Here is a 27,156-nt window from a genome sequence, read left to right as displayed (position 1 = left end):
TACAACCAGCAGGCAGGCCTGATTCGGGCTTCTTATCTGAAATATGTAATAGATCAGTCTACCACAACTCTTAAGTTTAAATCAGACCCTAATCAGTACGTGTAAGACATGCTAAACTATATGCTTCTCTTTCTTTTGAGGAGGTCTGTTTGAGCCTTTCTATCTGTTATGTGCTTCTCCCCAAATTTGCTATATATGTGTTTTGATTGTCGCCTTAGAATTTTGTCCTTTGAAACTATAAAACCTCACACCCGTTCCCTTTAGGATTAGTAGTCCCAAATACCTCCGGGACTGATAGGATTGGGGCGGGTAATAGCATGCAATAAGTAAAACGAGACCATTCCGCGTTTACTACCTTAACGGGGTGGGAAAGGGTAGATATGGACATGATGACCATGCGATAACACCACGTGTATAAATGGTTACCAGGTGTTGTGTTGGGTGATCCATATTATTTATAAACCTAGGACCCTCTTCCCTTTACTCGTTTATTTTATTTCAAAAATGCTTTTTTTTCTCCTCAAATTCCAGCTTCTTCGGCTTCTTTTAACTGCAATTACTCGCAACAAATATGTGAAAATTCCCCTCGTTTACTTGTTTATTCAGAATTTTTTAAAATTGCTTCTTCTCAAATTCCAGCTTCTTTATCTTCTTTTAGCTGCAATTACTTGCAACAATTACGTGAAACCCCCCCCCCCTCGTATTTGTAACTCCTATTTGTCTATTTGTTGTTTGCACTTAAAGTCACAATTATAGTATGGCCGGGAACCACACTAGTGGATCTCGAGGGGTGCCTAACTCCTTCCCCTCGGGATAATTTCGAGCCCTTACCCAATCTCTGGTTTTCTAAATCAAAATTCTTCTTAGTGTCCTAATGCACTTAATCATTAGGTGGTGACTCTTCAATTCAAACCAAATTCCCAAAAGGAAACGAGTTGTCCGCCCAAATGTCATAAACCCGATTTCACGAGAAAAAGGGGGCATCGACAGCATGGCGACTCTGCTGGGGATTTCTTTAAGGCTTTTACCATTTCATGCTATTTGTGACTTTATGCTTCTTTATATGTCTTTATTTGTTTAAATGCCTTTAAGTATTTTTCTTCTTCTACCGCGAAACTGACTTGGCTTTTTGTTTCTTTCCTTTATTTCTCTTAATGCTTTCCTTTATCACTTTCCTTTAATACTGTTGTAAATTATGAGAAACTGTTGTAATTATTACTTTATGAACGTGCAAATACATGACAACTTGTTTGATTATAGTAACTGCATATTCAACATCATATTCCACTCGTGCCAAACAAAAGACCATAGCAACGCTTATAATGAGTGGTTGCGCTCTTCCAATATTATCACCCCCCAAATCTGGCAAAGGCATATTTGCGGTAAAACCAGTCGATCAACGGTGTAGTCGACGGTTCTGCGCCTTTCCTTCTTGAGTTATCCGCTCAAGGGTACCAGTCTAATACCACATAAACACCTTACTCCGTTTAATTGTACATGCATAATGGTCAAACCTAGTCGAGTCAGTTATGTTGTCCGCATAATGACTCTTTAAGATAGCCTTGTCCAAAGTCCACTGGGTTTCCTTGAAACCCAAACGGACCTCATCACGTTCTGTGCATTTATTTGGAGAACTAAAGTGCTTTTATGCCAATTATTGATATTTAGTAGTCGAGTCTGGAGGGGGTAAGGGCCTAACCTTTTTTCTTGCAGAAATATGAGGCACGAAGTCCCCAGATTCGGCATGGTCACCCACATTCACCCCAAATTGCTAAGCTGGTGGAAGGATCTTCATTCCAGCGATCAGACTCTTGTCCGGAAGTACCTGGGAAACCTACCTTCTCTCCTGGAAATTCAACCCAACAACAAAATCATAGAAGCTGCCACTCTATTCTGGGATTGTGATAGGTCTGTGTTCCGCTTTGGAGACATTGAGATGACACCCTTGCTTGAGGAAATAGGAGGACTGGCTGGAATACCGTGGGAAACTCCGGGTTTGTTAATGCCGGAAAACCGCAAGGGTAGAGGTTTTCTCAAAATGATGGGTCTAAAGAAGAATCCAGACTTGACATGCTTGAAGGAGTCATACATTCCCTTTGACTACTTGTACGAAAGGTACGGTCACAGCAAGTCCTACCGTACCTATCCTGACGAGTTCGCCCTTACATCATTGGGGCATATTCATCGAAGGGTCTTTGTCTTCATGTTCTGTTTCTTGGGGATGATAGTGTTTCCAATGAAGAAAGCAAGGATCCATACCAGGCTAGCTATGGTCACAAAAACTCTAATGGAAGGAATTGACGGACAACCATTCAGTCTTGTGCCGATGATCATTGCAGAAATGTACCGAGCCCTAGAAAGGTGTCAACAAGGGGCCAAACACTTTGAGGGTTGTAATCTGCTACTTCAACTATGGCTCGTGGAACATCTCCAAAGGGGTGAATACCGACAGGAAATCCATCGTAGGGACTGGGACGATCATATCGCTTTCCATCACCCAAAGCGAATGAATTACATGCCCAATATGTTCGCCCAACCAGAGAAAGCTAGAGAATGGGTCGAACTCTTTGATAACTTGACTGAGGACCGAGCACAATGGATGTTCGAGTGATTCCCTATTGAAGAATTCATCGTTCGGTCCAGGGATGTGCCATATCTGATACCGATCGGTTTGAGGGCGACTACCATTATGTCCCTCTCCAAATTATGAGACAGGCTGGCAGGAAGCAGGTTATACCAAGGGTCGACAAGATAAATCACTTCCGAACTGACTTCCAGAATGACGATAGTCCGCATAGGTGCCAGGCTCAGCATATGTGGCATTGCAAAATTGTCTTGGGAAAGGACACCATTGAACCACACAGACACCATGCTGGTTGTACCCCACACTACTCAGGCTGGCTGGAGGACAATCACAACGGTTTGGGTCAACCCGGGTTTGTTCGAGGTCACAGGATCATCGATGAAAAGGCTGAGGCACAAGTAAAGTACAACCAACTGCGCAAGAGGATGCGGGAATGTGAAAATGAGAACCGTGAAATACAAGAAGCCAATCAAAAACTAATTGAAGAATGGAAGAATATGGCTGTCAGCGCCAACAAACGACTGGTCTGTTTAGACCAGGGTATAGTGGAACTGGAAAAGAAGTTTCTGAAGAGGGTCGAAGACTGCCGGATTGCTCAGGGAAACGAAGGTGGACACCTGGCCAGAGCCTACTTACTACTAGGACTGCGCGAACTGGAGAATTGTTCGAGGAAACCAACTATGCCGAGTCTGGAGAAGGTCCTTCTAGGACCAAATAGATAGGAATTTCCATTTTTGCTTTATAAGATGTAATAAGGCCAATGTCCATTAGTGACTTTTAATTATTATTTAGTGTCGTTTTGGGATTCGTCTACCTTTTATCAATAAAATGAGGCATTCAACATTCTAATTTCTCCAAATTAACTCATCGCTAAGACTACCTCGGGTACAACGAGGTCCCCAAAATTAGGACGCGCTTCATATTTCTTGCACTACGTGTTTAAATATTGCAACATTTCCTTACGATCCTTACTGACTCTTCACCTTTTGTTTTTACTTTTTTGTTTATTCCCCTCACCAAAGGTTAGTTCGTGAACTCTGGCAACATCAGCATATTTACAAGATCCAGGGGCCCTCCACCCACTCCTCCTCCTAGTCCTATCAGAAATAGGAACAAAGGAAAGATGGAAGATTTGAGCAACACCAGAAAAGAGAACTCAGTTGAGCGGGTAGAGATCACTCAGGGTACTCAGGTTTCTAAGGAAAGTGCATCCCAACTCGAGCAGAAACTGTTGAAATTTCAGGAGGAACTTAATCAAGTTCGGAACTTGGCAAGCTTGTCATTCTCCCTCACCACCCCAGATGTCAATTTTCCAAGCACTCAGAACCCCACACCTCCACAAAAACCACAAAACCATCCCGCTCCTCACCACCACTGCAATACTTGTCACACTTCCAACAATACTCCACTACTCATCCCGGAACCTTTGAACTCCACAAATGACCACTGCCACACCCAACACAACACCCCCATCTATGTGGAGACTGTGCCGCACTCCACCCAGCCCATCTCAAGCACACCCGAGTCCAATGATAAGGACTCGCTCATCAGAAATTTGGCCGAAGAGCTTAAAAGGTTGACCACCAGGATTCAAGGCGTTGAAGGAAGTAAGGGAATTGAGGGGCTAAACTATGAAGATCTATGCATACAGCCCGATGTCGAGCTGCCTGAGGGGTACAAACCTCCCAAGTTCGAAATGTTTGATGGTGCAGGGGATCCCAGGGTTCATTTGAGAACATACTGTGACAAGCTGGTCGGGGTAGGAAGAGACGAAAAGATCCGCATGAAACTTTTCATGAGGATCCTGAAAGGAGATGCTCTGTCTTGGTACATTAGACAAGACCCGAAGAAGTGGTCAGACTGGGTAAGTATGGCGTTCGACTTCATGGATAGATTCAGGTTCAATACGAAAAATGCACCGGATGTGTTTTACATTCAGAATTTGAAGAAGAAACCCACAGAAACATTCCGCGAGTATGCCACTCGTTGGAGATCAGAGGCTGCTATGGTCCGACCTGCTTTAGAGGAAGAACAAATGAACAAGTTTTTCATCAGGGCTCAGGATCCGCAATACTATGAAAGACTAATATTGATCGGGAATCATAAATTTTCCAACATCATCAAGCTAGGAGAAAGGATCGAGGAAGGTATCAAGAGTGGTATGGTTACGAACTTTGAAGCCTTGCAAGCTACAAATAAGGCTCTACAGTTTGGTGGTGCGTCTAAGAAAAGGGACGTAGGCGCCGTGATGGTTGCACAGAGAACCAAATCACCTGTCACATACAAAGCCCATCCAATGCCTCCACTTACATATCAGCCCACTCCAAATTACCAAACACCCTCACCCACTTACCAAACTCCACTGCCTACTTATCAATCACCTCCACCTGCTACATACCAACCTGCTACACCTAAATATTCCCAGCCCGCACATGTTTACCAAGCCTCCAACACCCAACCATCCCACTATCAATCACCTCCCTCACGTCAAAACTTCCCTAAACCACGACCAAATTTTGACTGCAGACCTCCCAAACAGTATACCGCCATTGCTGAACCAATTGACCAGCTGTACGAAAGGCTCAAAACTGCTGGTTACGTCACCCCTATCCCTGCTATAACCCCTGAAAACCCTTCTCAATGGGTCAACCCAAATAAAACCTGTGCATACCATTCTGGCATGAAAGGGCATACCATTGATGAATGCCGCTCCCTGAAGGATAATATCCAGGCTTTGATTGACAACAAGATCATCGTGGCAAAGGAGCCTGCTCCCAATGTCCGCAATAACCCTCTACCAGACCACAAGGGTGGAGGTGTTGACATGATTGAAATAGAGGATGATTGGGATCCCAAAAGATCAATCGGCTTGATCGCAGAAGGCGACGGTCCAAAGAAACCAACAGTCACCCTTAATCCGATTGTAGTCCAGATCCAGCCTTCTGGAGATGCCGAGGTGAACATGTCCATACCACTTGAGTTTGAAACACCATCCTCTGCGAAGAGGCCAACACCAATCGAGGTCGAGTTTGGGTCCCCAAAGGCGCCTGTACCATTTGAAGTTGCCATATTACCTTCCAAAGCAAAGGTGCCCATTCCGGTAGCAATGACAGCCGTAACACCATTCCACACAAAAGCCATACCATGGGACTACACAACCGAGGCGAGAAGGAGAGGAAAAGCCAAGTTCGGGGAAGCAGTTGCAGCACAAGGTATGACAAGAACCGGCAGGGTTTATACCCCGGAACACTTGGCTGAGTCGAGTAAGCAGACCTCTGGTCGACAAACCATCACTGAAACTGGGCCCGATGACCTCTGGAGAAAGATACAAGCCAAAGAATACTCAGTTATTGATCAACTGAACAATACACCGGCACAGATTTCTATCCTTACTTTGTTACAAAGTTCCGATGCACACAAGAATGCCTTGTTAAGAGTGCTGAGCGAGGCATATGTACCGAGCAACATCACCGGCGGGGAGATGGCCAACATGGTAGGCCAGGTATTGGAAAGTCACAAGATCACTTTTCATGAAGATGAGCTGCCACCAGAAGAATTGAGTCACAACAAGGCATTGCATATCACTGTGCAGTGCGAAGATTACTTTATCACCAGGATCCTGGTCGATGGGGGGTCCAGCCTCAACATTTGTCCATTGGTAACACTCAGGACATTGGGAAAAGGGTTGCATGAAATCAAGGACGGGGTCATCAATGTTAAATCTTTCGACGGTTCTCAAAGGTCTACTATTGGGGAGATTAGCTTATGTTTGCAAATGGGGCCTACTTTGTTTGATGTTGATTTTCAAGTAATAGACGTGCCGATGTCCTTCAACTTGCTATTGGGAAGGCCGTGGATTCATGCCGCTGGGGCTGTGGCATCAACATTACATCAGGCAGTGAAGTTTGAATGAAATCACCAGGAGGTGATCAATCATGGCGATAGTAGCAATCCCATATATAGTCGCCAGACCATCCCAGCGATCGGAGGAAGAAGAAAGATAGGCAGGGAAACTTATCACCACATCGATCGAGTCAACGCAGTCGATAAGGATAAGTGGTGGGATAACAAAAGTGAAAGCATGTTGAACTGGAGCGGGTATGAACCTGGCAAGGGACTTGGCGAGAATCTCCAAGGAATCGCTAAGCCCATCAAGCTCAAGAAACACGACACCACCTTTGGATTGGGGTATGAGTATACTTGGAAAGAATTCAACGAATGGTCGCCACCCTGGCGCGATCCTTACTATCCGCTGGAGCAGCCAATACCCCGTTTAGAGCAGACCTTCCAACCGGCCGAGGTCATCTACGGGTTAGAAGAAGAAGAAGCCCTGGCAGCAATGAGGAATTTGTTCCTAGAAGATGAGGATATGGATTGTTGTGTCGTTCTCGAGGAGGAGGGGGGAATGCCCTTCCATACAGGCTGAAAGCAAAGGAGCACGCCTCGATAATTGGACCATCAGAACTACCAGAGCCCGGGGTGCCTCGGGGTAGTAAGGATGAACAAGCATCATGCACTATTTTATTATACAAGTTCACTTTCTTTCCGTATTTTATTTTCTGCAAAAAGGGCTGCAATGTTCAAAACACTTATGGAATTTATCAAAGCATTTCAATTTTATTAAATCTTACTCTTATTATTTTCTCTCATTACTTTACTTATACAGCATTACTATTACTTATCTTGATGAACCAATGACTGTGACATGCAACGAGACAACGCAACAAACGGACATAGATTCAGAAGAAGATGACATACCGGAAGAGATTGTCAAAGAAGTTGAGAATTTTCAGAACAGACCTAAGTCCAACCTAGACGAGACAGAGATTGTTAACCTGGGAGATGCAGAAAAAATCAAAGAAACACGAATCAACGTTCATTTGTCACCATCAGCAAAGGAAGAATACACAGAGTTTCTAAAAGAGTATGAGGATATATTTGCCTGGTCGTACGATGACATGACTGGTCTAAGTACACCTATTGTGGCGCACAAACTACCAACCAATCCAGCCTGTCCGTCAGTAAAACAGAAGCTCAGAAAGTTCAAGTATGAGTTTGAAAATTAAGGAAGAAGTCACTAAGCAGGTCAAAGCTAAGGTTCTCAGGGTAGTAGAGTATCCAACATGGTTAGCCAACATTGTGACAGTGCCAAAGAAGGACGGGAAGGTTAGAGTCTGTGTCGACTACTGGGATCTCAACCGGGCCAATCTGAAAGACGACTTCCCCTTGCCAAACATACACATCCTGATTGACAAATTGCGCCAAGCATGAGTTGCAATCATTTGTAGATTGTTTTGCTGGGTATCATCAGATCTGGATAGATGAAGAAGATGCCAAGAAAATGGCTTTCATTACGCCATGGGGAATGTACTGCTACAAGATGATGCCATTCGGGTTAAAGAATGCAGGGGCCACCTACATGAGGGCCATGACCACCATTTTCCATGATATGATACACAAGGAGATCGAAGTATATGTAGATGATGTCACCATCAAGTCCAAGAAAGCCGCTGATCACATGGAAGATTTGAGGACGTTCTTCAATAGACTGAGAAGGTAAAACTTGAAGTTGAATCCCACGAAATGCGCATTTGGGGTTCCTGCCGGAAAACTACTTGGGTTCATTGTGAGTCGCCGAGGGATAGAGCTGGATCCATAGAAAGTCAAAGCTATTCAAGAATTGCCACCGCCAAAGAACAAGAAAGAAGTAATGAGTTTCTTGGGAAGACTTAACTACATCAGCCGGTTCATAGCACAATCTACAGTTATCTGTGAGCCAATCTTCAAGATGTTGAAGAAGGACGCCGCTACCAAATGGACTAATGATTGCCAAAAGGCCTTTGACAGAATCAAGGAGTACTTGTCAACACCGCCAGTTTTGGTCGCGCCCGAGCCAGGTAGACCCCTATTACACTACCTTGCGGTATTGGATGGAACGTTCGGTTGTGTCCTGGGGCAGCATGATGAAACAGGGAGAAAGGAGCAGGCCATCTATTATCTCAGCAAGAAGTTCACTCCGTACGAAGCCCGGTATTCTCTGTTAGAGCGCACCTGTTATGCTTTAACTTGGGTAGCTCAGAAGCTGAAGCACTATTTCTGTGCCTATACTACGTATCTCATATCAAGGATGGATCCATTGAAGTACATCTTTCAGAAGTCCATGCCCACTGGCAAGCTAGCCAAGTGGCAAATCCTGTTGAGTGAGTTCGATATTGTCTACGTAACTCAGAAAGTAATCAAAGGACAGGCTTTGGCAGATCATCTCGCCGAGAATCCCGTGGAGGGAGAATACGAACCCCTAAAGACGTATTTTCCTGACGAAGAGATGTCATTCATAGGAGAAGACATTGCAGAGTCCTATGATGGTTGGAGGATGTTTTTCGACGGAGCAACAAATTTCAAGGAGTTGGCATAGGAGCAGTCCTAGTATCGGAAACTGGCCAGCATTATCCGGTGTCTGCCAAACTCAGGTTCCCGTGCACCAACAATATGGCCGAGTACGAAGCCTGCATCTTAGGGCTTAAGATGGCCATTGACATGAACATCCAAGAGTTGCTAGTGATTGGAGATTCAGACCTACTCATACATCAGGTACGAGGAGAATGGGCGACCAAGAACCCCAAGATACTGACATACCTGCATCATGTACAGGAGTTAAGAAAGAGGTTTACAAAGACAGAGTTCCAGCATGTTCCCAGGGTCCAGAATGAGTTTGCCGATGCATTGGCTATCCTTTCATCCATGATACAGCATCCGGATACAAACTTCATTGATCATATTCCGGTAAAAGTCCACAATCAGCCAGCTTACTGTGCTCATGTCGAAGAAGAAGCAGACGGAAAGCCTTGGTTTCGTAATATCAAGGAATATTTAGCAAAAGAAGAATACCCGGAGGTTGCAAACATTGCTTAGAAACGCATGCTTCAAAGGTTCTCCAAAAATTTCTTTCACAGTGGAGGAATCCTATATAGGAGGACTCCAGACGTGGGATTACTAAGGTGTGTCGATGCGAAGGAAGCATCTAAACTGCTAGAGGAAATTCATGCCGGGACTTGTGGTCCACATATGAACGGCTTTGTTTCAGCCAAGAAGATACTCCGTGCTGGCAACTTTTGGATGACCATAGAGACTGACTTCATCCAGTACGTCCGAAAATGCCATCGCTGTGAGATACATGCAAATATGATAAAGGTACCCCCAAATGACCTTAATACAACTAGCTCACCATAGCCCTTCGCCGCTTGGGGAATGGATGTTATTGGTCCAATCGAGCTGGACGCTTCTAACGGGCACAGATTCATCCTCTTGGTAATTGACTATTTTACCAAATGGGTTGAAGCAGCTTCTTACAAAGTAGTGACTAAGAAAGTCGTGGCGGATTTTGTCCGCGACCGCATTGTTTGCCGATTCGGGATTCCAGAGTCGATCATCACTGATAATGGTTCCAACCTCAACAGTGACTTAATGAAAGCTATGTGTGAGACCTTCAAGATCAGACATATGAATTCCACAGCCTACAGGCCCCAAATGAACGGAGCTGTAGAAGCCGCCAATAAGAATATCAAGAAGATACTAAGGAAAATGATAGAGAAGCATAAGTAATGGCACGAAAAGCTATCATTCGCTCTATTGGGGCATCACACCACAGTCTACACATCAACTGGGGCAACCCCCTACATGCTGGTTTATGGTACAGAAGCCATCATTCCCGCCGAAGTAGAAATTCCCTCCTTAAGAATCATACAAGAAGCCGAGCTCGACGATGTAGAATGGGTAAATAGTCATTACGAGTAGTTGGCTCTTATAGATGGAAAGAGAATGAATGCAGTTTGCCATGGTCAGCTATATCAGAACAGAATGTGCAGAGCTTTCAACAAGAAAGTCAAACCAAGACGGTTCACACCAGGGCAACTGGTGTTAAAGAAAATTTTCCCGCATCAAGATGAAGCCAAAGGGAAATTCTCTCCCAATTGGCAGGTCCCATACATGGTTCATCGGATTCTGACAGGAGGATCCCTTATACTTGGAGAAATGGATGGAGAAGTCTGGCTAAAACCAATCAACTCAGACGCAGTCAAGCGATACTATGTGTAACCATTTATGATTTCCTTATGTAATTTGAACTACGCCAGACCTGATTCCCGTTTAAGAGGGGATACGTAGGCAGCCTTATGGGTTCGGTTACGATTCAATAAAATTTTCATTTCCCCCCGCAATTGGAAACTGGGGAAGAATTTTGAGGAGGACCCTCAAAATTCCAAAGCAAGAGAGGTTGCAATGTCCTGAACCACGTCACAGTCGTCGGTTCATCTAAAAACTATTTCTTGAATATATACATATGTCATATCATTAACAAACTCATGCATATTTATTATCGAAATCGCTCAGTTCAGCAACGCTACCCCTATGATACATACCGTGTCATCAGATCAGAGCCGAACATGGCAAGCAAAGTCAGTGGGACACGAACTAACCTTTCCCCTTTACAAAACTTACAATTTTTCTTTGGATGCAGGCACCCAAGTCACCAAATCATATATTATACGCTCACACTGTTCAGGAACACAACCCTCAGAACCGTCGCACCTATTCGCATTCGCCATCCACACACAATATCCCCAGCATTCGCAATATCATAATCAGCTACCAGCTATCAGCTAAGAATTTTTATTACTACTCATCTTTCATCTCTTGCATAAGGCTACCATTCTGCCTTCCGAGGTTAGCTCTACCTCCATCTGCATTTTCTGTATTGCATAAGGCTACCATTCTGCCTTCCGAGGTTAGCTCTACCTCCATCTCCATTTCCTGCATTGCATAAGGCTACCATTCTACCTTCCGAGGGTAAGTTCTACCTCCATCTGCATTTCCTGCATTGCATAAGGCTACCATTCTGCCTTCCGAGACTAAGCTCTGTCTTCATCTGCATTGGCTAAAAAATCGCCACTTCATTTAAATCCTGCATCGGCTGAAAGATCGCCATTTTACTTACATTTTGCATGGTTGAAAGATCGCCATTGTACTTACATTTTTGCATGGCTGAAATATCGACCTTTATTTACATCTGCATCGGCAGAAAAATCGCCACTTCATTTAAATCTTGCATCGGCTGAAAGATTGCCATTTTACTTACATTTTGCATGGCTGAAAGATCGCCATTTTTACTTACATTTTTTACATGGCTGAAATATCGCCACTTTATTTACGCTTTCATGGGATGAAAGATCGCCACCTATTGCATTTCATGGGCTGAAAGATCGCCAAATCGTCCAAAGGCGTCATTGTTCGGAGGCACCATTCGCATAGCCCGAGAACACCATGTCATGGCCTGAGGACCCCTTTTAATCTTTTTGCATATCATTACTCAAAGGCATCATGGTTCGGAGGCTCCATCCTCATGGCCCGAGAACATCATTTCATGGCCTGCGAATCCTTTATTATACGCTCCATGGCCCAAGACATCATGGTCTAAAGACGTCATTCTTAACCGACAAAGACAACATTCATGGTCCAACGGAAAATTGCATCATGTTTAAATTTATGCACAATCTATGCTTGTATTGTTTATTTGCAGGTAAACTAGCATGTAACGGCCATCTCAGCAGGAGCAATCTCGCTCCGGTTCCCGCAGCCCTATTAGACTTTAACCATCCTAAATATCGTGTCCATTCTTGAAAAATCTCCATCGGCATACTCCGCCAATGGATCTTGAACTACATATGGCCTGATTCCTGTAAGACCAGGGATATGTAGGCAGCTCAGGAACCAGAGCACGGTCAACCTCTTCAAACCATTTCACTCGATCAAAATTGGCCATCATGTCTTTACCCGACAACTCTTTCATCCTTCCCGGGTAAAGAGGGGCAACTGTTGATACCCAATTTTTCCCTATGTATTTTTACATGCAAATACTTTCAAAATAGCATATATAAGTATGCCCAAGTGTTTTAGTATTTTTTTTCCTAATTTTTTAAAGGATTTTTAACTCAATTTATTGCCGTACAAAAACCAATAATTATTTCCAAAATTATTATTTTGGTGAATAACTTATTTTATTCTCATATTTATACCAAAATATAGCTAGGGTAATTTTCATACATTTCTACAAATTTATTTGGTATTTTAAAAGCCAAATTGCATATAATTGCAATTTTAGCCTATTTTCGGAATTAACAGCATTTTATAATTATGAAATTGGTTCCAATATTTTTAAATCAATATTTGTATATTATTAACTGATCCAGTACTTTTAATTTACTTTCAAAATCATTTTTACCATTTTTATAAATTAAAAGGGAAAAACTGGCTATTTAGAATATGGCCCCATTTCGTTTCAATTATGGCCCAAATTGATCCCCCTAATTGACCCAATTTCAAACCCTTAATAGACCAACCCAATTTCAATCCAACCTGCCTCCGACCCAACCAATTTAACCCGCCCGGCTCATTCTTTTAATCCAGGCCGTTGATCATTTTGATCAACGACCACGATCATTCCTTACCTTTTTAATTCCCAAAGACTACCCTAATCCCCCTCATTCTCTTCTCTCAGCCGCCTCTGAAATCCCTCTCCTCTCAAACTCTCTCGTAATCCTAACCTCTCTCACCATCTCCAACCTCAAGACCCACCGGAAATCATGGCTCCTCCAGCCATGGTAACCTTATACTCACCCCCTGATACTCCTGTGTGCTCGACATTTGAAGAATCGAGGCCAGACCTCGAAGGTCTTCATCCAGACCTGTGCCAGCTCGAGTTTTCACGGTTATCGCTGGCCTTGCTCCGGCGTATCTTGGTCCTGTGATCCTATCTATGACCTTATCCGACTCAGACCGGACCTTTTCCAAGCCTTTCTCATTCCAGAGTTCTTCTGAAACCCTAACTATTCGAGGTTCTCTCCGATTTTTCTTAGATCTGTCACATATCTGTGCTCTACTTGGGTTTTTAAATAATTTCCCCAATTTTTTCTTTCAAAATTATCTTTTAAAAATCACTTCTCTTCGATTTAAGGTTTTCTGAAAGGTTCAAAATGTTTCTCTGACTTTTCTTTTTTCTTTTCTTTGTGTGTATTTGTCTATACTATGTTCTTATGTTTTCTTTTCTGTCACGCATGTGCTTCTACTGTGTTCTTATGTTTTCCTTTACTATACATGTCCTTCTGTGCTTTGTTTTTCTACTGTGATACCTATATGTTCTTTGGCTATACTTTTCTGGTATTTTTGTGTTCTTCTACTATATATATTTCCTACTGAGTTCTTAGGTTTGTTTGCCTTCTACTGAACTTTGCTTGAGTTCTTCTAAAAAACCTCTTTAAACATATTTCCACTATTGTGTTCTTAAGTGTTATTGTTTTCTCTTCTACTGAACCCTGTTTAAGTCCCTTCTAAAAGGTTTTTCTTAAACATGTTTCTTCTACTACCATGCTGTTCTCTCATTAATGCTTCGAGTTAGTTTCTTCACTCTGTTTGCTATGAATTTTCTGTTGTATTTGCTTGTCTTCTCATGAGATTCTGAAAAGAAATCTCTGAGCCTGTTGCCTCCTCATCTCTGTATTTGAGTCGAGTCGGACCCTAGAATTTGGGGGGTTTCCTCCGAGTTTGTTCATATGATCAGACTAGGGTTCTGTTTGAGAACCCTAGACTCTTTCAGACTAATTTCTGAGTCTATGAACTAAGTTTGAACTTCTTTGTTTGCATAAAATTCTAAACCTTTTTAATTTCTTCTACTGACTGGCATGCTAGTTCTTCGTGTTTAAGCGTGTCTGTATGTTTTTATATGTGTGATGAATCTTTCTCCAAAAAGGTTTTCCAACTTACGATGGATTCAGAATCTTTTTTTTAGGGTTTGGTTGATTATTACTGATTTTCCTTAAGTAAAACCTTTCTTCACCTTTTCTGACTGGATTCATTCAGACCTTGTGATTTAGCGGCTGGTAATTGATTTCCTTTCCTTATTTGCACAAACCGTGTAATGCCAAGACCTTGTCCTTAAATAAACCTCTACGTATTTACCCCTCTTGTACTTCTTTGAAAAGTGTTTGATTAACCTCTTTCCTTAATTAGTTTTACCCGTTTGAAATCAGAATCCCTTAATTAAAGGGAAACCTTGTGAATGTGATTTTCAAATTATTTTCTTACCTATTTCTGCTTGCTTTCCACACTATAAAAGGGCATGACCCTTCTGCACTTTAGAGACAAGATTACACGGTTAATATGATCAAATAACTTTAAATTCAACACTTGTACACACATTATACACTTGAGACACTTACAATCTCATAGTTCTCTTCTAAAATCATAGTGTCCTGACTACTTGCTTGCACTTTGGCTTTACAAGACTGCTGCTTCCTTTTCTTGTTTCCTTGAAACTGGTATGTCATAGTTTTGGTTTCAGCCTCATCCCAATGTGTTTATTTACAACCTTTACAACCATGTTTGCTTTGCTGTCTACATTCAATGTTACTCAGCATGATTATTTATGTGCATTTGTCTCTGCTGTGAATTCTTGCACCCCTGTTCCCCTCTATGTGCTTTGAGTTGAAGTTCAGAACATGGCAACATGCAAGTTGTTTCTCATGTTTGGACTTGATCCCTTAGGGGGTCCTAACTCCCAAACAATGTGGCCTAATAGGCTGGTGGGGTGTGCCAGCACTTCTATTGCTAAGTATGACCATTAGCCTGTCTCTGTTTCCTCTTAGAATCCCTCTCTGCACTTACACTCTCTCTTAGCTTCTAAGTTCTACCCCCCTCCTATGAGCCATGCTTTGGGACCTTGAGTTCCCTCTGAACTTGGACACTTGAGGGCTGGCCTTTCTATACTGCACTATGACTCAATCTTGCAATGTATTTGGGTGTGAGCACTGCCGAGAGTCCATGAGGCTCTTAGGGAACTCTGACACACCCCAAATGAGAAAGGCTTTGGATCTTGGTCTTTGGAGTTGGTTTACTGCATGCTTCAGGCAGGAAACCTGAATCAGGCTCTCCTTGGTTGTATTATTTTTTATGATGTAATTTCCTTATTTTATTTTGGTCTGTAACAATTTTGTAATAAACTTCTGGGGTGATTAGTGAAAAAGGGAAGGGTAACCATGCATGCAAAGGGGTAGATATTATATTCTTAAGGAATATTTACACTTCTACACTCATGTATCCTGTTTTCACTTTTCACTTCTGCATCTCATATAGAGACCATATCTATAGGTTTCTGCACTTCTGCATTTCTATCGAGACCGTGTCTATAGGTCATTTCTGAAATGTTGCATATCATATAGATAATATGCCTATAGGACTTCCTGAATTTTGCATCTGCATCTGTCACAAGGCAAACCTGTTTATATGTTTAAATAACTAACATCATTTTAGATACCATGCCTATAGGATTTCTGCACTCTTATTACGCCTGTAATAATGTTTCAAATCAGTAACGCCTAGAAAGCATGCCTATAGGAACCATCAACTAAATTTAAATCGTCCATTCGCTTATGAGTCTAAAATCAGTAGCAACAATAACGACTGTAGAAATCATATTCCTGTAATTGACAACTTCTTTTCCTAAATCAGCATACTTCTTTTTCTGAAACTAATAGATATCATGCCTATAGGTTTTCGTTTAACACTTAGGCAATCCATAAGGTAAACTTATAAATTAAATCAGATTTTATTAACTACAACTAGCAGGCAGGCCTGATTCGGGCTTCTTATCTGAAATATGTAATAGATTAGTCTACCACAACTCTTAAGTTTAAGTCAGACCCTAATCAGTACGTGTGAGAAATGCTAAACTATATGCTTCTCTTTGTTTTAAGGAGGCCTGTTTGAGCCTTTCTATCTGCTATGTGCTTCTCCCCAAATTTGCTATATATGTGTTTTGATTGTCGCCTTAGAATTTTGTCCTTTGAAACTATAAAACCTCACACCCCTTCCCTTTAGGATTAGTAGTCCCAAATACCTTCGGGACTGATAGGATTGGGGCGGATAATAGCATGCAATAAGTAAAACGAGACCATTCCGCGTTTAATACCTTAACAGGGTGGGAAAGGGTAGATATGGACATGATGACCACGCGATAACACCACGTGTATAAACGTTTACCGGGTGTTGTGTGGGGTGATCCATATTATTTATAAACCTAGGACCCCCTTCCCTTTACTCGTTTATTTTATTTCAAAACTGCTTTTTTTTCTTCTCAAATTCCAGCTTATTCGACTGCTTTTAACTGCAATATCTCGCAACAATTATGTGAAAATTCCCCTCTTTTACTTGTTTATTCAGAATTTTTTAAAACTGTTTCTTCTCAAATTCCAGCTTCTTTAACTTCTTTTAACTACAATTACTTGCAACAATTACGTGAAAACCCCTCCCCCTCATATTTGTAACTCCTATTTGTCTATTTGTTGTTTGCACTTAAAGTCACAATTATAGTATGGCCGGGAACCACACTAGTGGATCTCGATGGGTGCCTAACACCTTCCCCTCGGGATAATTTCGAGCCCTTACCCAATCTCTGGTTTTCTAAATCAAAATTCTTCTTAGTGTCCTAATGCACTTAATCATTAGGTGGCGACTCTTCAATTCAAACCCAATTCCCAAAAGGAAACGAGTTGTTCTCCCGAATGTCATAAACCCGATTTCGCGAGAAAAAGGAGGCATCGGCAGCTCCTAAGTCTAAAATCACTCAACGGAGCTAACGAAACCATCAAAACTCCTTTTATAGAGCCATTTACACACAAGTCAACATCCGGTCAGCCTTTTCAACTTAAGCTTCCAACCGTGAGACTAAGTATCTCAACTCATTCCAAAACCTCTCTGGACCCGAACCAACTACCCCAGGAAGTCACATAGAAGCTATAAAGCGTAAAATGATCTGTAAATGAGGGAATGGGGCTACAACTTTCAAAAAAAAACCAGCCGGGTCGTTACAGCTCTTGAGGTAGGGTGGTTGTGGATAGGTTGTTTGAATTACATCGTTTATACTTGAGCATGTTTGAAATGAGAAGAATGTGAATTTCGTATGTTCATGCTTGATTGCCGGTATCGACCATGGTCAAAGGTAAAGTGTATGATTGGAAAAAAGTTTTGAATTGCTCTTTCCTAGTGAGATGTACGTTGTTAGGGTGTGGTGATAGTTCCATTGCTTGAGGGCGAGCAAGAGTGTAAATGTGGGGTGTGGATATTAGGCTTAAAGTATGTATATTTATATGCATATTGCCTCATATTTTACTCATGTTTCATAGATTTCAGATGTGTAATGTAATAATTTTTGCTAATTAGTGGTATTTTTATGAGTAGGAATCATTCGGAGGAAATTTGGGACGAAGGTGCGTGAATTGAAGCGAAAAGGGGAAGAAACGAGAAAAAGCCACAAAGTAGCGCAGTTTCCAGAAGCACAAAATTTCCAGCACCAGGACTAGCGCCCCATGCTACCTTGGGTGCTGGCGGCGGGACTTGTCCTATTTCGCCCGGGACTTGGTTATTTCAACCCCAAGACGCCCCAACTCATATAAAAGAAAGTCTATTACTTGTCGACCGCATATATTTGCGTGTGCGTTTGGACCGAGCAACCGGCACCTGGATACCATCCTAGCTGAGCGAATCCTTACTACTAATGTACTAAGGCAATAAACAACAGATCCATAACTAACATGACCCATAATAAAGAGTAAACAATTACGTAATCTCGACCATAATACACTATTTCAACCCAGGTACAGAGTAAACATTTCACCATAGTTATTAATCCCATAAACCATTTTTCATAGTATTCTACGAGTACCAACCGGAAGAAAGTCTGGAAACGTATAAGAAACAGTAAATTAAAATACGCATAGCCACCACAGATGAATGGTGAACGTCTCACCACTGTATGGAAGTGCGGTGAAATCTACTAACCATGCTGATACTGGGCACTAATTATGCATAAAAATAATCAAGAGAAAAAGGGAGAGGAAGTGCAAATAAACATACTCAATATGCATCGTCGACCAACTACTAAAAGGTGAGATGATGATTATACATATTGAAAATTGCAGAAAAACGCAGTAAAAGCCGGGTAAAAGGAGGATGCTTGGTTCATTCATCTGCACACTTGTGTGCCAATTTACACAGGTTACACATGAGAGTCCTATACATTGAGGAGTCCTATCTTGGTTACAATAAATACAAGTGAAGAATCCTAGTGTAATTACTACAAGTAATAGAAGAGACTCGATCACTATTTACCTCTATCTATCTTCCTTATTACTAGTATCTTCAACACTTCCCCTCAAGCTAGTGTAGGAAGGAACATCAACTCCTAGCTTGCTTCAGAAAACTGCAAAGTGTTCCTAGATACTGCCCTGGTATGAATCTCAGCCATCTGATCCTTTGATCAAACAAAACGTGTGACAAGTTGTCCATTAGCTACCTTCTCTCTTATAGAATTCATAATCCACCTCCACATGTTTTGTTCTATCATGTAAAACTCGATTTACTGTGATGTTCAATGCATTGAGATTATCACTGAACAACACTAGAGCTCTCTTTAAGGACACACCAATATCTCTAAGAATATTAGTTATCCAAGTAACTTCAGCTGCAGTTGAGGCCAATGCCCTGTATTCGAATACCGAGGTTTCTATATGACTACTTGAGCATATCTCCCATGCTCGTACAATGTACTCCCTCCGTTTCAAATTAAATGAGGTAGTTTGACTCGGTACGGAGTTTAAGGAAAAAAAGAAAGACTTTTGAAATTTGTGGTCTTAAAAGCTTAAGGGGTAAAGCTTTGTGGGGCCATGACTTTTGTGTGGTTATAAAAGCTTCTCATTAAGGGTAAAATGGGTAAAATGAGGAGCTTAAAGTTGAATTATTTCCAAATTTAAAAATGTGTCATTTATTTTGGAATAGACTAAAAAGGAAAGTACCTCATTTAATATGAAACAGAGGGAGTAATAGATATCTTCACATACTAGTTTGATATTATAGTTAGTAAATATGTCGGATTACATATAGGTCATGCACCAAATATATTCATTCTCATTTGTATATGTAATTCACACCTTTTTATGGTTATGGCACGTTGAGTTTTTGCGATTTATGGTATGCATGTGAATTGGGCATGCAGTTTTCACATTATGTATGTTAATTGGTGGTATGATTTAGCACCGCAAGTTGTTCGTATATTTATAATATTGCGTGTGGATATGGATCCATCCCTCATGAGTCAATGTATCACTAAACCACCGGTAGTGTGTGCGCAAGTTTGATTTGACAGTTTGATATAATATTTGAGTCTTCATCATGCATAGACATTTAGAGGCTCCAGTAGTTGCAAATCATATAAATATTGAGTTACATGTTATTTAGGATATTCGATACATGCATTGGACTTGCATAGTTGAGATATGATACATCATGTCACATACTCTATTTGTTCATATCATTATATACTTAACGGTGTATAAAGTGATTATGTTTTTTCTGAGCCTTTTTGTTATTGTTGTTAGATATTATAAATGCACAGGCTTATGAAGTGAGTATCTTCTGATATCAACCCTTTCTACTTCCTTGTTAGGGATGATCGATAATGCTTACTGATTCTATGTTGGTGTACGTGTACTATACTTTTGTATCCTATGTGTAGACATGGATTTAAGTTGTAGTGGAGTTCATGTGCGGGCATTGAAGATCTACCAATGTCCCAATGTGGAGTTTTCAGCTAGTTTTGTAACAACCCAGGCAATCGTTTTGTGTATTTGAGCCTTGTTATCTTATTTATATATTTGTATGCATATGACTATTGATTGACTCATTTTGTCATTACGAGAAAAATAGAGTTAACTGATATTGTGCCATCATCATTGTTTTAGCATGTATTTGTAGCTCAGACTCATCCAGTGACTCTTATATCATGTGTGAACGTTGATTGACTAGTATCATGATATTGAAGGAACTGAGATAATTGATATTGTATTTTATATCCTTGTTTGAAAAGCATGTCTAAATTCCAGTTTTTACTGAGTTTCTTTTGGCACGCCCATTTGATGATATCATGCCCTAGTCCATGTTCCATATATGCTTCATATGCTTATTGAGTTGTTAGTAGGTGTCGATGCCGACCTCTCGCCACTACATCTTCAAGGCTAGACTTGATACTTATTATGTACTAGTACTCATACTATACTTCTACATATTTTGTGTAGGTTCTGAGACTGGTATTTGCGATACCATTGAGCTGAGTAGGGGTGTGTTATTGTAGAATTTGTGGTGAGATGCTATACTTGATCAGAACAACAGCACATGGAATCCTCCTTCCCTACTCATTCATTTTTATTTAAGTATTTCTTTTCCAGATAGATGTTATTGTTCAGTTGAACTTATTACTCTTATTAGATGCTCGTGGTATGGTGACTCCGAGTTTTGGGTATTGTTAGAAAGTTGTGGTTTTATTTAGACCTTTACATTGATTATGTATGTATGATCTTGAATTGAGATTTATTCCACAGTTTTTTTTTTTTTTGGTAATTAACATTTTCATTTCTCAAAAAATATTATATACTGTACTCAAGCTTAATTTGGACATACGCCCCAGATTTTTTCTCCATTCCAGGCCTCATTAACTACTGCTACAAGAGATAGTTTAGTCTAACTAGTCTCTATAGAACAATCCTTACTTACTAGGATAGTAGTTGAGTTCCCGTTGTCTTCTTTGTAGCATGTGTTTACTTTCTCCTCGCCCATGTACATCCTGCATTATTGCTCTGCTTAGAGTGACTTCTGGTCGTTGCGCTCCTTTGAAGATCCTGCCATTCCTCTCTTGCCATATGTAATACAGTGTGCCTGTCAGTACAAGTTTATACAACTCAGCTGTTATGCTCCTCCCTTTATAGTACTTCCCTGCCCACTCAAGTTCATTTGCCCACATCATTGGTTGTCTCTGGATCCTTTGTCATTGTAACATTGCTGTCCATACTCTCGATGAATAGGTACATTTAAAGAACAAATGATCCACTGTCTCCTCTTCACTGTTACATAGAGAGCATGTTACATCCTCCACATAGCCCAAACCCCTCAGCCTGTCTTTGGTCATCAATCTTCTATGTGCAGCTAGGAAGACTATAAAGTTTCATTTTGGCACTTCAACACTGTTGTGCACCAGTTTCCTCCATGGTACTCTATCAAAGTCACCCCTCAGTTTCCCATACATACTCTTAATAGAGAAGCTGCTTGTCCCCTCTACATCCTCCTCTGTATAACCAGCTCCCTCAAAGTATTATTTGGCTTTAAGTATCTTCTGTACTATCCAAGAGGCTTGTTTTGGTACAATAATCCACAATGTATTCTGTTTCTTATAATACACATGTATCCATTGCACCCATAACCTATCTTTCTTCTTGCATAGGTTCGAAAGGAGTTTACATATGGCTGCCTTATTCCATTCCTCTATAGCCAGTAGATTTAAACCACCAGCTGCTTTAGGTTTGCACAAACTGCTTTAGATTTATTACACATTGTTATTTATACCATGAAATAATAAAGGCTTAAATATTGGAAGCTTTTATTGCTGTTGAGTGTTGATTTGACTTGCGAGTGGGTTATGCGCCATCATGACCTTTGATGGAATTTCGTATCACGACCCAAATCCCACCAAGTCGTGATGGCACCTAACCCAACCGTTAAGGTAAACCAAATAGTATAAGTTACAACTATAATGAGAAATTATCAATATTAATAATAAATACTACAAGGAATTCACAACTACCCCAGGATTGGTAGTACAAGTCATGAGGCACTATGATTTTGATTTATTAAATTGATGTGAAGAATAAATACAATATATGTTTGAAGTTTACATAAACAGAAATGAAGTCCTTAACTACCACGAGCAAGAGGTAACTTGAATTTGCAATGCTGGTATAGTCAATGAAAGGCTCCGTCTTCCACAAATACTCAGCTCTAAAATCTGCACGCAAGGTGCAGAAATATAGAATGAGTACAACCAACCCATGTAATAAGTAAATATCTTGACTAACCTCAGTGAAGTAGTGATGGGGTTTTTAAGTAAAAAAATACTCACTTTGCATAACCTGTGCAGCCCAATAACAATATAATATAGAGAAATATTTCAAAAAAAATAATTACAGAATAAAGGATATCAGCAATAAAGGTGCACAACCTAGGGTAGGGATAACAAACAAACTCTCCCAATTAAACAATTCAAGCAAATACAACTTGTACTAGCCCCTATTGCAAGGAGACATGCACGAAATAATGTGTATGCTCAATTACTCATACATGACTGTAAGACTGTGCCCAATATGATGCAAATCTGTATTAATTTCCAAATAACACGTTCAGGAGAACCTTAAGAATCCAATACATTAACGCATGATGACAACTTTCCTTTTTATATCAATCTAATACGCTTCCGACAACTCAACAAATATAAGAAATTATCCCAACACAGGTAAATTCATCTTGACAACCAAACCGTCAAATAATAACAAAGTCATAGGAAAGCATGTTAGATGCAACAAAGACAACATGTATAATGCATGATAAAGCATAAAGAATACACTTGCATAATCAAGAATGACACCCCCCATAATCCACATTTCATCACAATAATAATTTCCACTCTTATCGCTCTGTAATAACAATATCTACCCTTATCGCTCTATAATAACAATATTTACCCTTATCACTCTGTAATAAAAATATCCGTCCTTATCCTTATATAGCAACAATATTCACCATTATCGCTTCGTAGTAACAATATCAATCACAATCGCACAACAAAACATCGTGCCAACACCCAATCAATCCGCCCAATATGTTTAAGTGTTCTATAATCATAATAATTCAAGATAACAAATTATCATCAAGAGACATATCCTCACAATTCATCAATGAAGTACATAAGGACATGAAAATAATAAAGTGTGGATGTGTGCTCAAGATATAAGACATGACTATAGCTAATTCAATTAGCAATGATTCCACAAATGCATATCATGCATAATTAGGAAAATAAAAACCCCAAAACATGACCTCTAGCATGAAAGGATAAACCCGCATTATCATACAAAGGATCACATATATATTATAGAGAGCACACATTCAATTCAAAGCACAACAAAAGAGCGATAAGTACGTGTATGTGTTCATAACATACATGTGACTACGCCGAGGAATGTATATCATCAATCTCAAGATTAGTTCATCATGTTCAAAATAAGGCACCAATAGCCTTAACATTAGCTCTAACAAGGTTTATTGTGCTCACATAGTTAATTAATTGAATAACACAGGGAACCAAGTAGAACATATAATCCATAAAGGCATAGAGTTATCTAGAATTCACCTCGAGCATGAATACCCATGGTACATGTATATATGCTCATCACCTTGTATATACATTAGCTCTGCATGTAACAAACAATATAAATTATTAGGAAAATTACCTCAATCAAAGCTAGGTAAGAGACTTATCTCATTCGGGCTAGTCCAAAGCTCCAAAAGTGTTTTCCCTTGAGAAATCAACTCTAACCGGCTCAAATCTAGCCAAACATGTAATACCCTATATTTAAATTAGGGCATATTAATCATTTAATATTTTTTTTAAAAACTATATAGTTACAAAGAGAATGGGCTAAAGCCCACTATGAAAGATTAAACAAGAAAGGAAGAGTGGGTTAAGAAGGGGGGAAATGCACCCAAAAGCTTCTTCCGCAACTAAACATAGTATCAAGATTTAAACCCATCACAGAGTATCAAGAAGCTTTGAAGCTTCAGTTAATTGTGGTAAGTCTCTCAGCTAAAGAGGGGTAAGTACTCTACGGTTTTGTTTCTCTTGTTCTCTGATTTATGGAATTCCATAGGGTACTGGAAAAAAGAATATTATAGGCAGTGGTTCGATTTGCTTTAGACTTGTGCACAAATTGAGTATAATGTGGTGTTAAGAATCAGATGAATATATTATATGAAAGGGTAGAGACAAGAAGAGGAAATTAAGATGTTTTTATATAGCACAATCATGAATGTCCTATTAGATTGAGTAAAGATTCTATTAGTATATGCCAAACACTAATGTACTAGTTAGCGGTACTTGTAAAGTACTACGTGAGGACAAGAGTACTGCCTTTGTGCCAACCAAATGAAATTTCTCTTGCCCTCTTTCCTATAGAGTCCGGAACCCATTTGTGGTTCTTTTGGACAAGTGTGACATAAATGTGTGTAAAAAAAAAAGAGTGATTCTATGTATAAAAGAGCGCTATATATGTATAACGTATTAAAGAACTGTGCTATGCTGGGCTGATATGACAGCTATGTATAGCGCTGTATATAACCGCGCTATATAAGTATAGTACAGTTATATATCGCGCTATACATAGATAAATAGGGCCCCTTCTTCTTCCCCACGATCATCGAACCAAACAAGCCCTATTTTTAAACAAAACAGAACTGTCCCCCCCCCCCCCTCCCCCCCAAAATTTCATCTTAAAAAAATTATAGTGGACCCCACCCGTCACACAAAAAGATAAGATTGTAGGTCCCATATCCTAGCCAAGCCTTCTATTGTTGTGGTTTCCTCGTTTCAAGCTCAAATTTTCAATTCATCGACTTTCCAAAAAATCATAAATCGAGGTATTCCGATTTAGTTTATGTCGAAACTCGTATAATAATATATATTAGTTGTTTTGAATGTGTTTTCATGTTGTTTTGTATTTTTTTTTGCGATTAAATTAGTATGTTATTTTTATCCGGACTAAGATATTATGTTCTAAGAAAGTATGTAAAAATTGAGAAATCATTATTTTTTGTTAATAAAAATGTTATTAATAAATTTTTTTTTACTATTTTATATGTATTTTCGTGAATGTTTTGTGATTAAAATGTATTTGTTGTTTTAATCTAGTTTAGATTATTTATTTGCTTAACGACTAGTGCCCTTTTAACATAGTAAAATGTAGAGCCTTTTAGCGTAGTAAAATATAGAGCCTTTTAGCGTAGAATCCTTGTAGTTTAAGTATCTCTTATACTGATAGATCAAACACAAACTCTGTACAACTTACAAAAATTAATTATTTAATTTATAAAACAAACATCTATGAAAATATTAAAATTAACACACATAAGAATTCAGGATAGCTTGGTGCTACTGGGCCTCAAATATCGAGCCTGGAACCCATAGGTATATACTCTGTCCAATTAAATATGATAAAATTACTTATTTAATTTACAAATCAAACATATAAAATTATGAAAATATTATAATTGACACATACAAGAAATCAGGATAGCTTGGTGCTACTGGACCTCATATATCGAGCCTGGAACTCATGGGTATATACTCTGTCCAATTAAATATGATAAAAATTAATTACTTAATTTACAGATCAAACATACAAAATTACGATAATATTAAAATTGACACATACAAGAAATCAAAATAGCTTGGTGCTACTGGGCCTCAAATATCAAGCCTGGAACCCATAGGTATATACTCTGTCCAATTAAATATTGTATAATTATAAAAAATAATTATTTAATTTACAGATCAAACATACAAAATTACGAAAATAAAATTGACACAAAGAAATCAGGATAACTTGGTGCTACTGGGCCTCAAATATCGAGCCTGGAACACATAGGTATATAATCTGTCGAATTAAATATTGTATAATTATAAAAAATAATTATTTAATTTACAGATCAAAGATAGAAAATTACAAAAATAATAAATTGACACAAAGAAATCAGGATAGCTTGGTGCTACTGGGCCTCAAATATCAAGCCTGGAACCCATAGGTATATACTCTGTCCAATTAAATATGGTATAATTATAAAAAATAATTATTTAATTTACAGATCAAACATACAAAATTACGAAAATAATTAAATTGACACATACAAGAAATCAGGATAGTTTGGTGCTATTGGGCCTCAAATATCGAGCCTGGAACCCATAGATATGGAACCCATAGATATATACTCTGTCTAATTAAATATTGTATAATTGTAAAAAAATAATTATTTAATTTACAGATCAAACATACAATTAATATTGTTTAATTTACAGTAGACGACATGGACGCGCCGCCTATGCATCCCGGACCTGTCTCCGATGAGCTATTAGTGTTACAAGGCAATCACAGGTCCGCCTACGTATGGGAGGGAGAGCTACTAGCCCAGACTCTCCGCGCCAGGAGAGTGGACGACGTGTGAGATTTTATCAAGGACAGAGTTCTCCATCCTCGTGTAGTCCAGCGCCTGCGGGATACGAGCTTCTACAGGATTTTTGAGATCGGGCGGCTACAGCTCGACTGGTCTTTGATCACGGCCCTGATAGAGCGGTGGCGACCGGAGACGTTCACTTTTTACCTGCCCATTGGCGAGGCCACTATCACGCTACAGGACGTGGAGGTTTAATATGGGATGCCTATTGATTGACTACCCGTTGCACTGCCTTCGGCTATAAGAGAGATGACGGGTGGGATGTATTTGAACATGCTGCAGCAGCTCACTTGTTTCAGGCCACAGGATGAGACTCCACACTCAAGGACCAGTCGTATGAATTTGACAGCTATTAGACGGCA

At 39.9% G+C, this 27,156-nt stretch overlaps 1 protein-coding gene across 1 annotated transcript in view; it reads left to right on the top strand.

Moving 5' to 3' along the window:
- The window catches only part of LOC109211983, a 39,632-nt gene extending 12,770 nt beyond the window's left edge, over positions 1-26,862 (top strand). The window contains exon 3 of the mRNA XM_019375584.1: positions 26,716-26,862. Within this exon, the coding sequence (XP_019231129.1) occupies positions 26,716-26,862 (147 nt within the window). The remainder of the gene's footprint in view (positions 1-26,715) is intronic.
- The last annotated feature ends 294 nt before the right edge of the window (positions 26,863-27,156 follow it).

Source organism: Nicotiana attenuata, unplaced genomic scaffold, assembly GCF_001879085.1.
Source record: "Nicotiana attenuata strain UT unplaced genomic scaffold, NIATTr2, whole genome shotgun sequence".
Classification (NCBI taxonomy): Eukaryota; Viridiplantae; Streptophyta; class Magnoliopsida; order Solanales; family Solanaceae; genus Nicotiana; species Nicotiana attenuata.
This window is presented reverse-complemented; position numbering and strand designations above follow the sequence as displayed.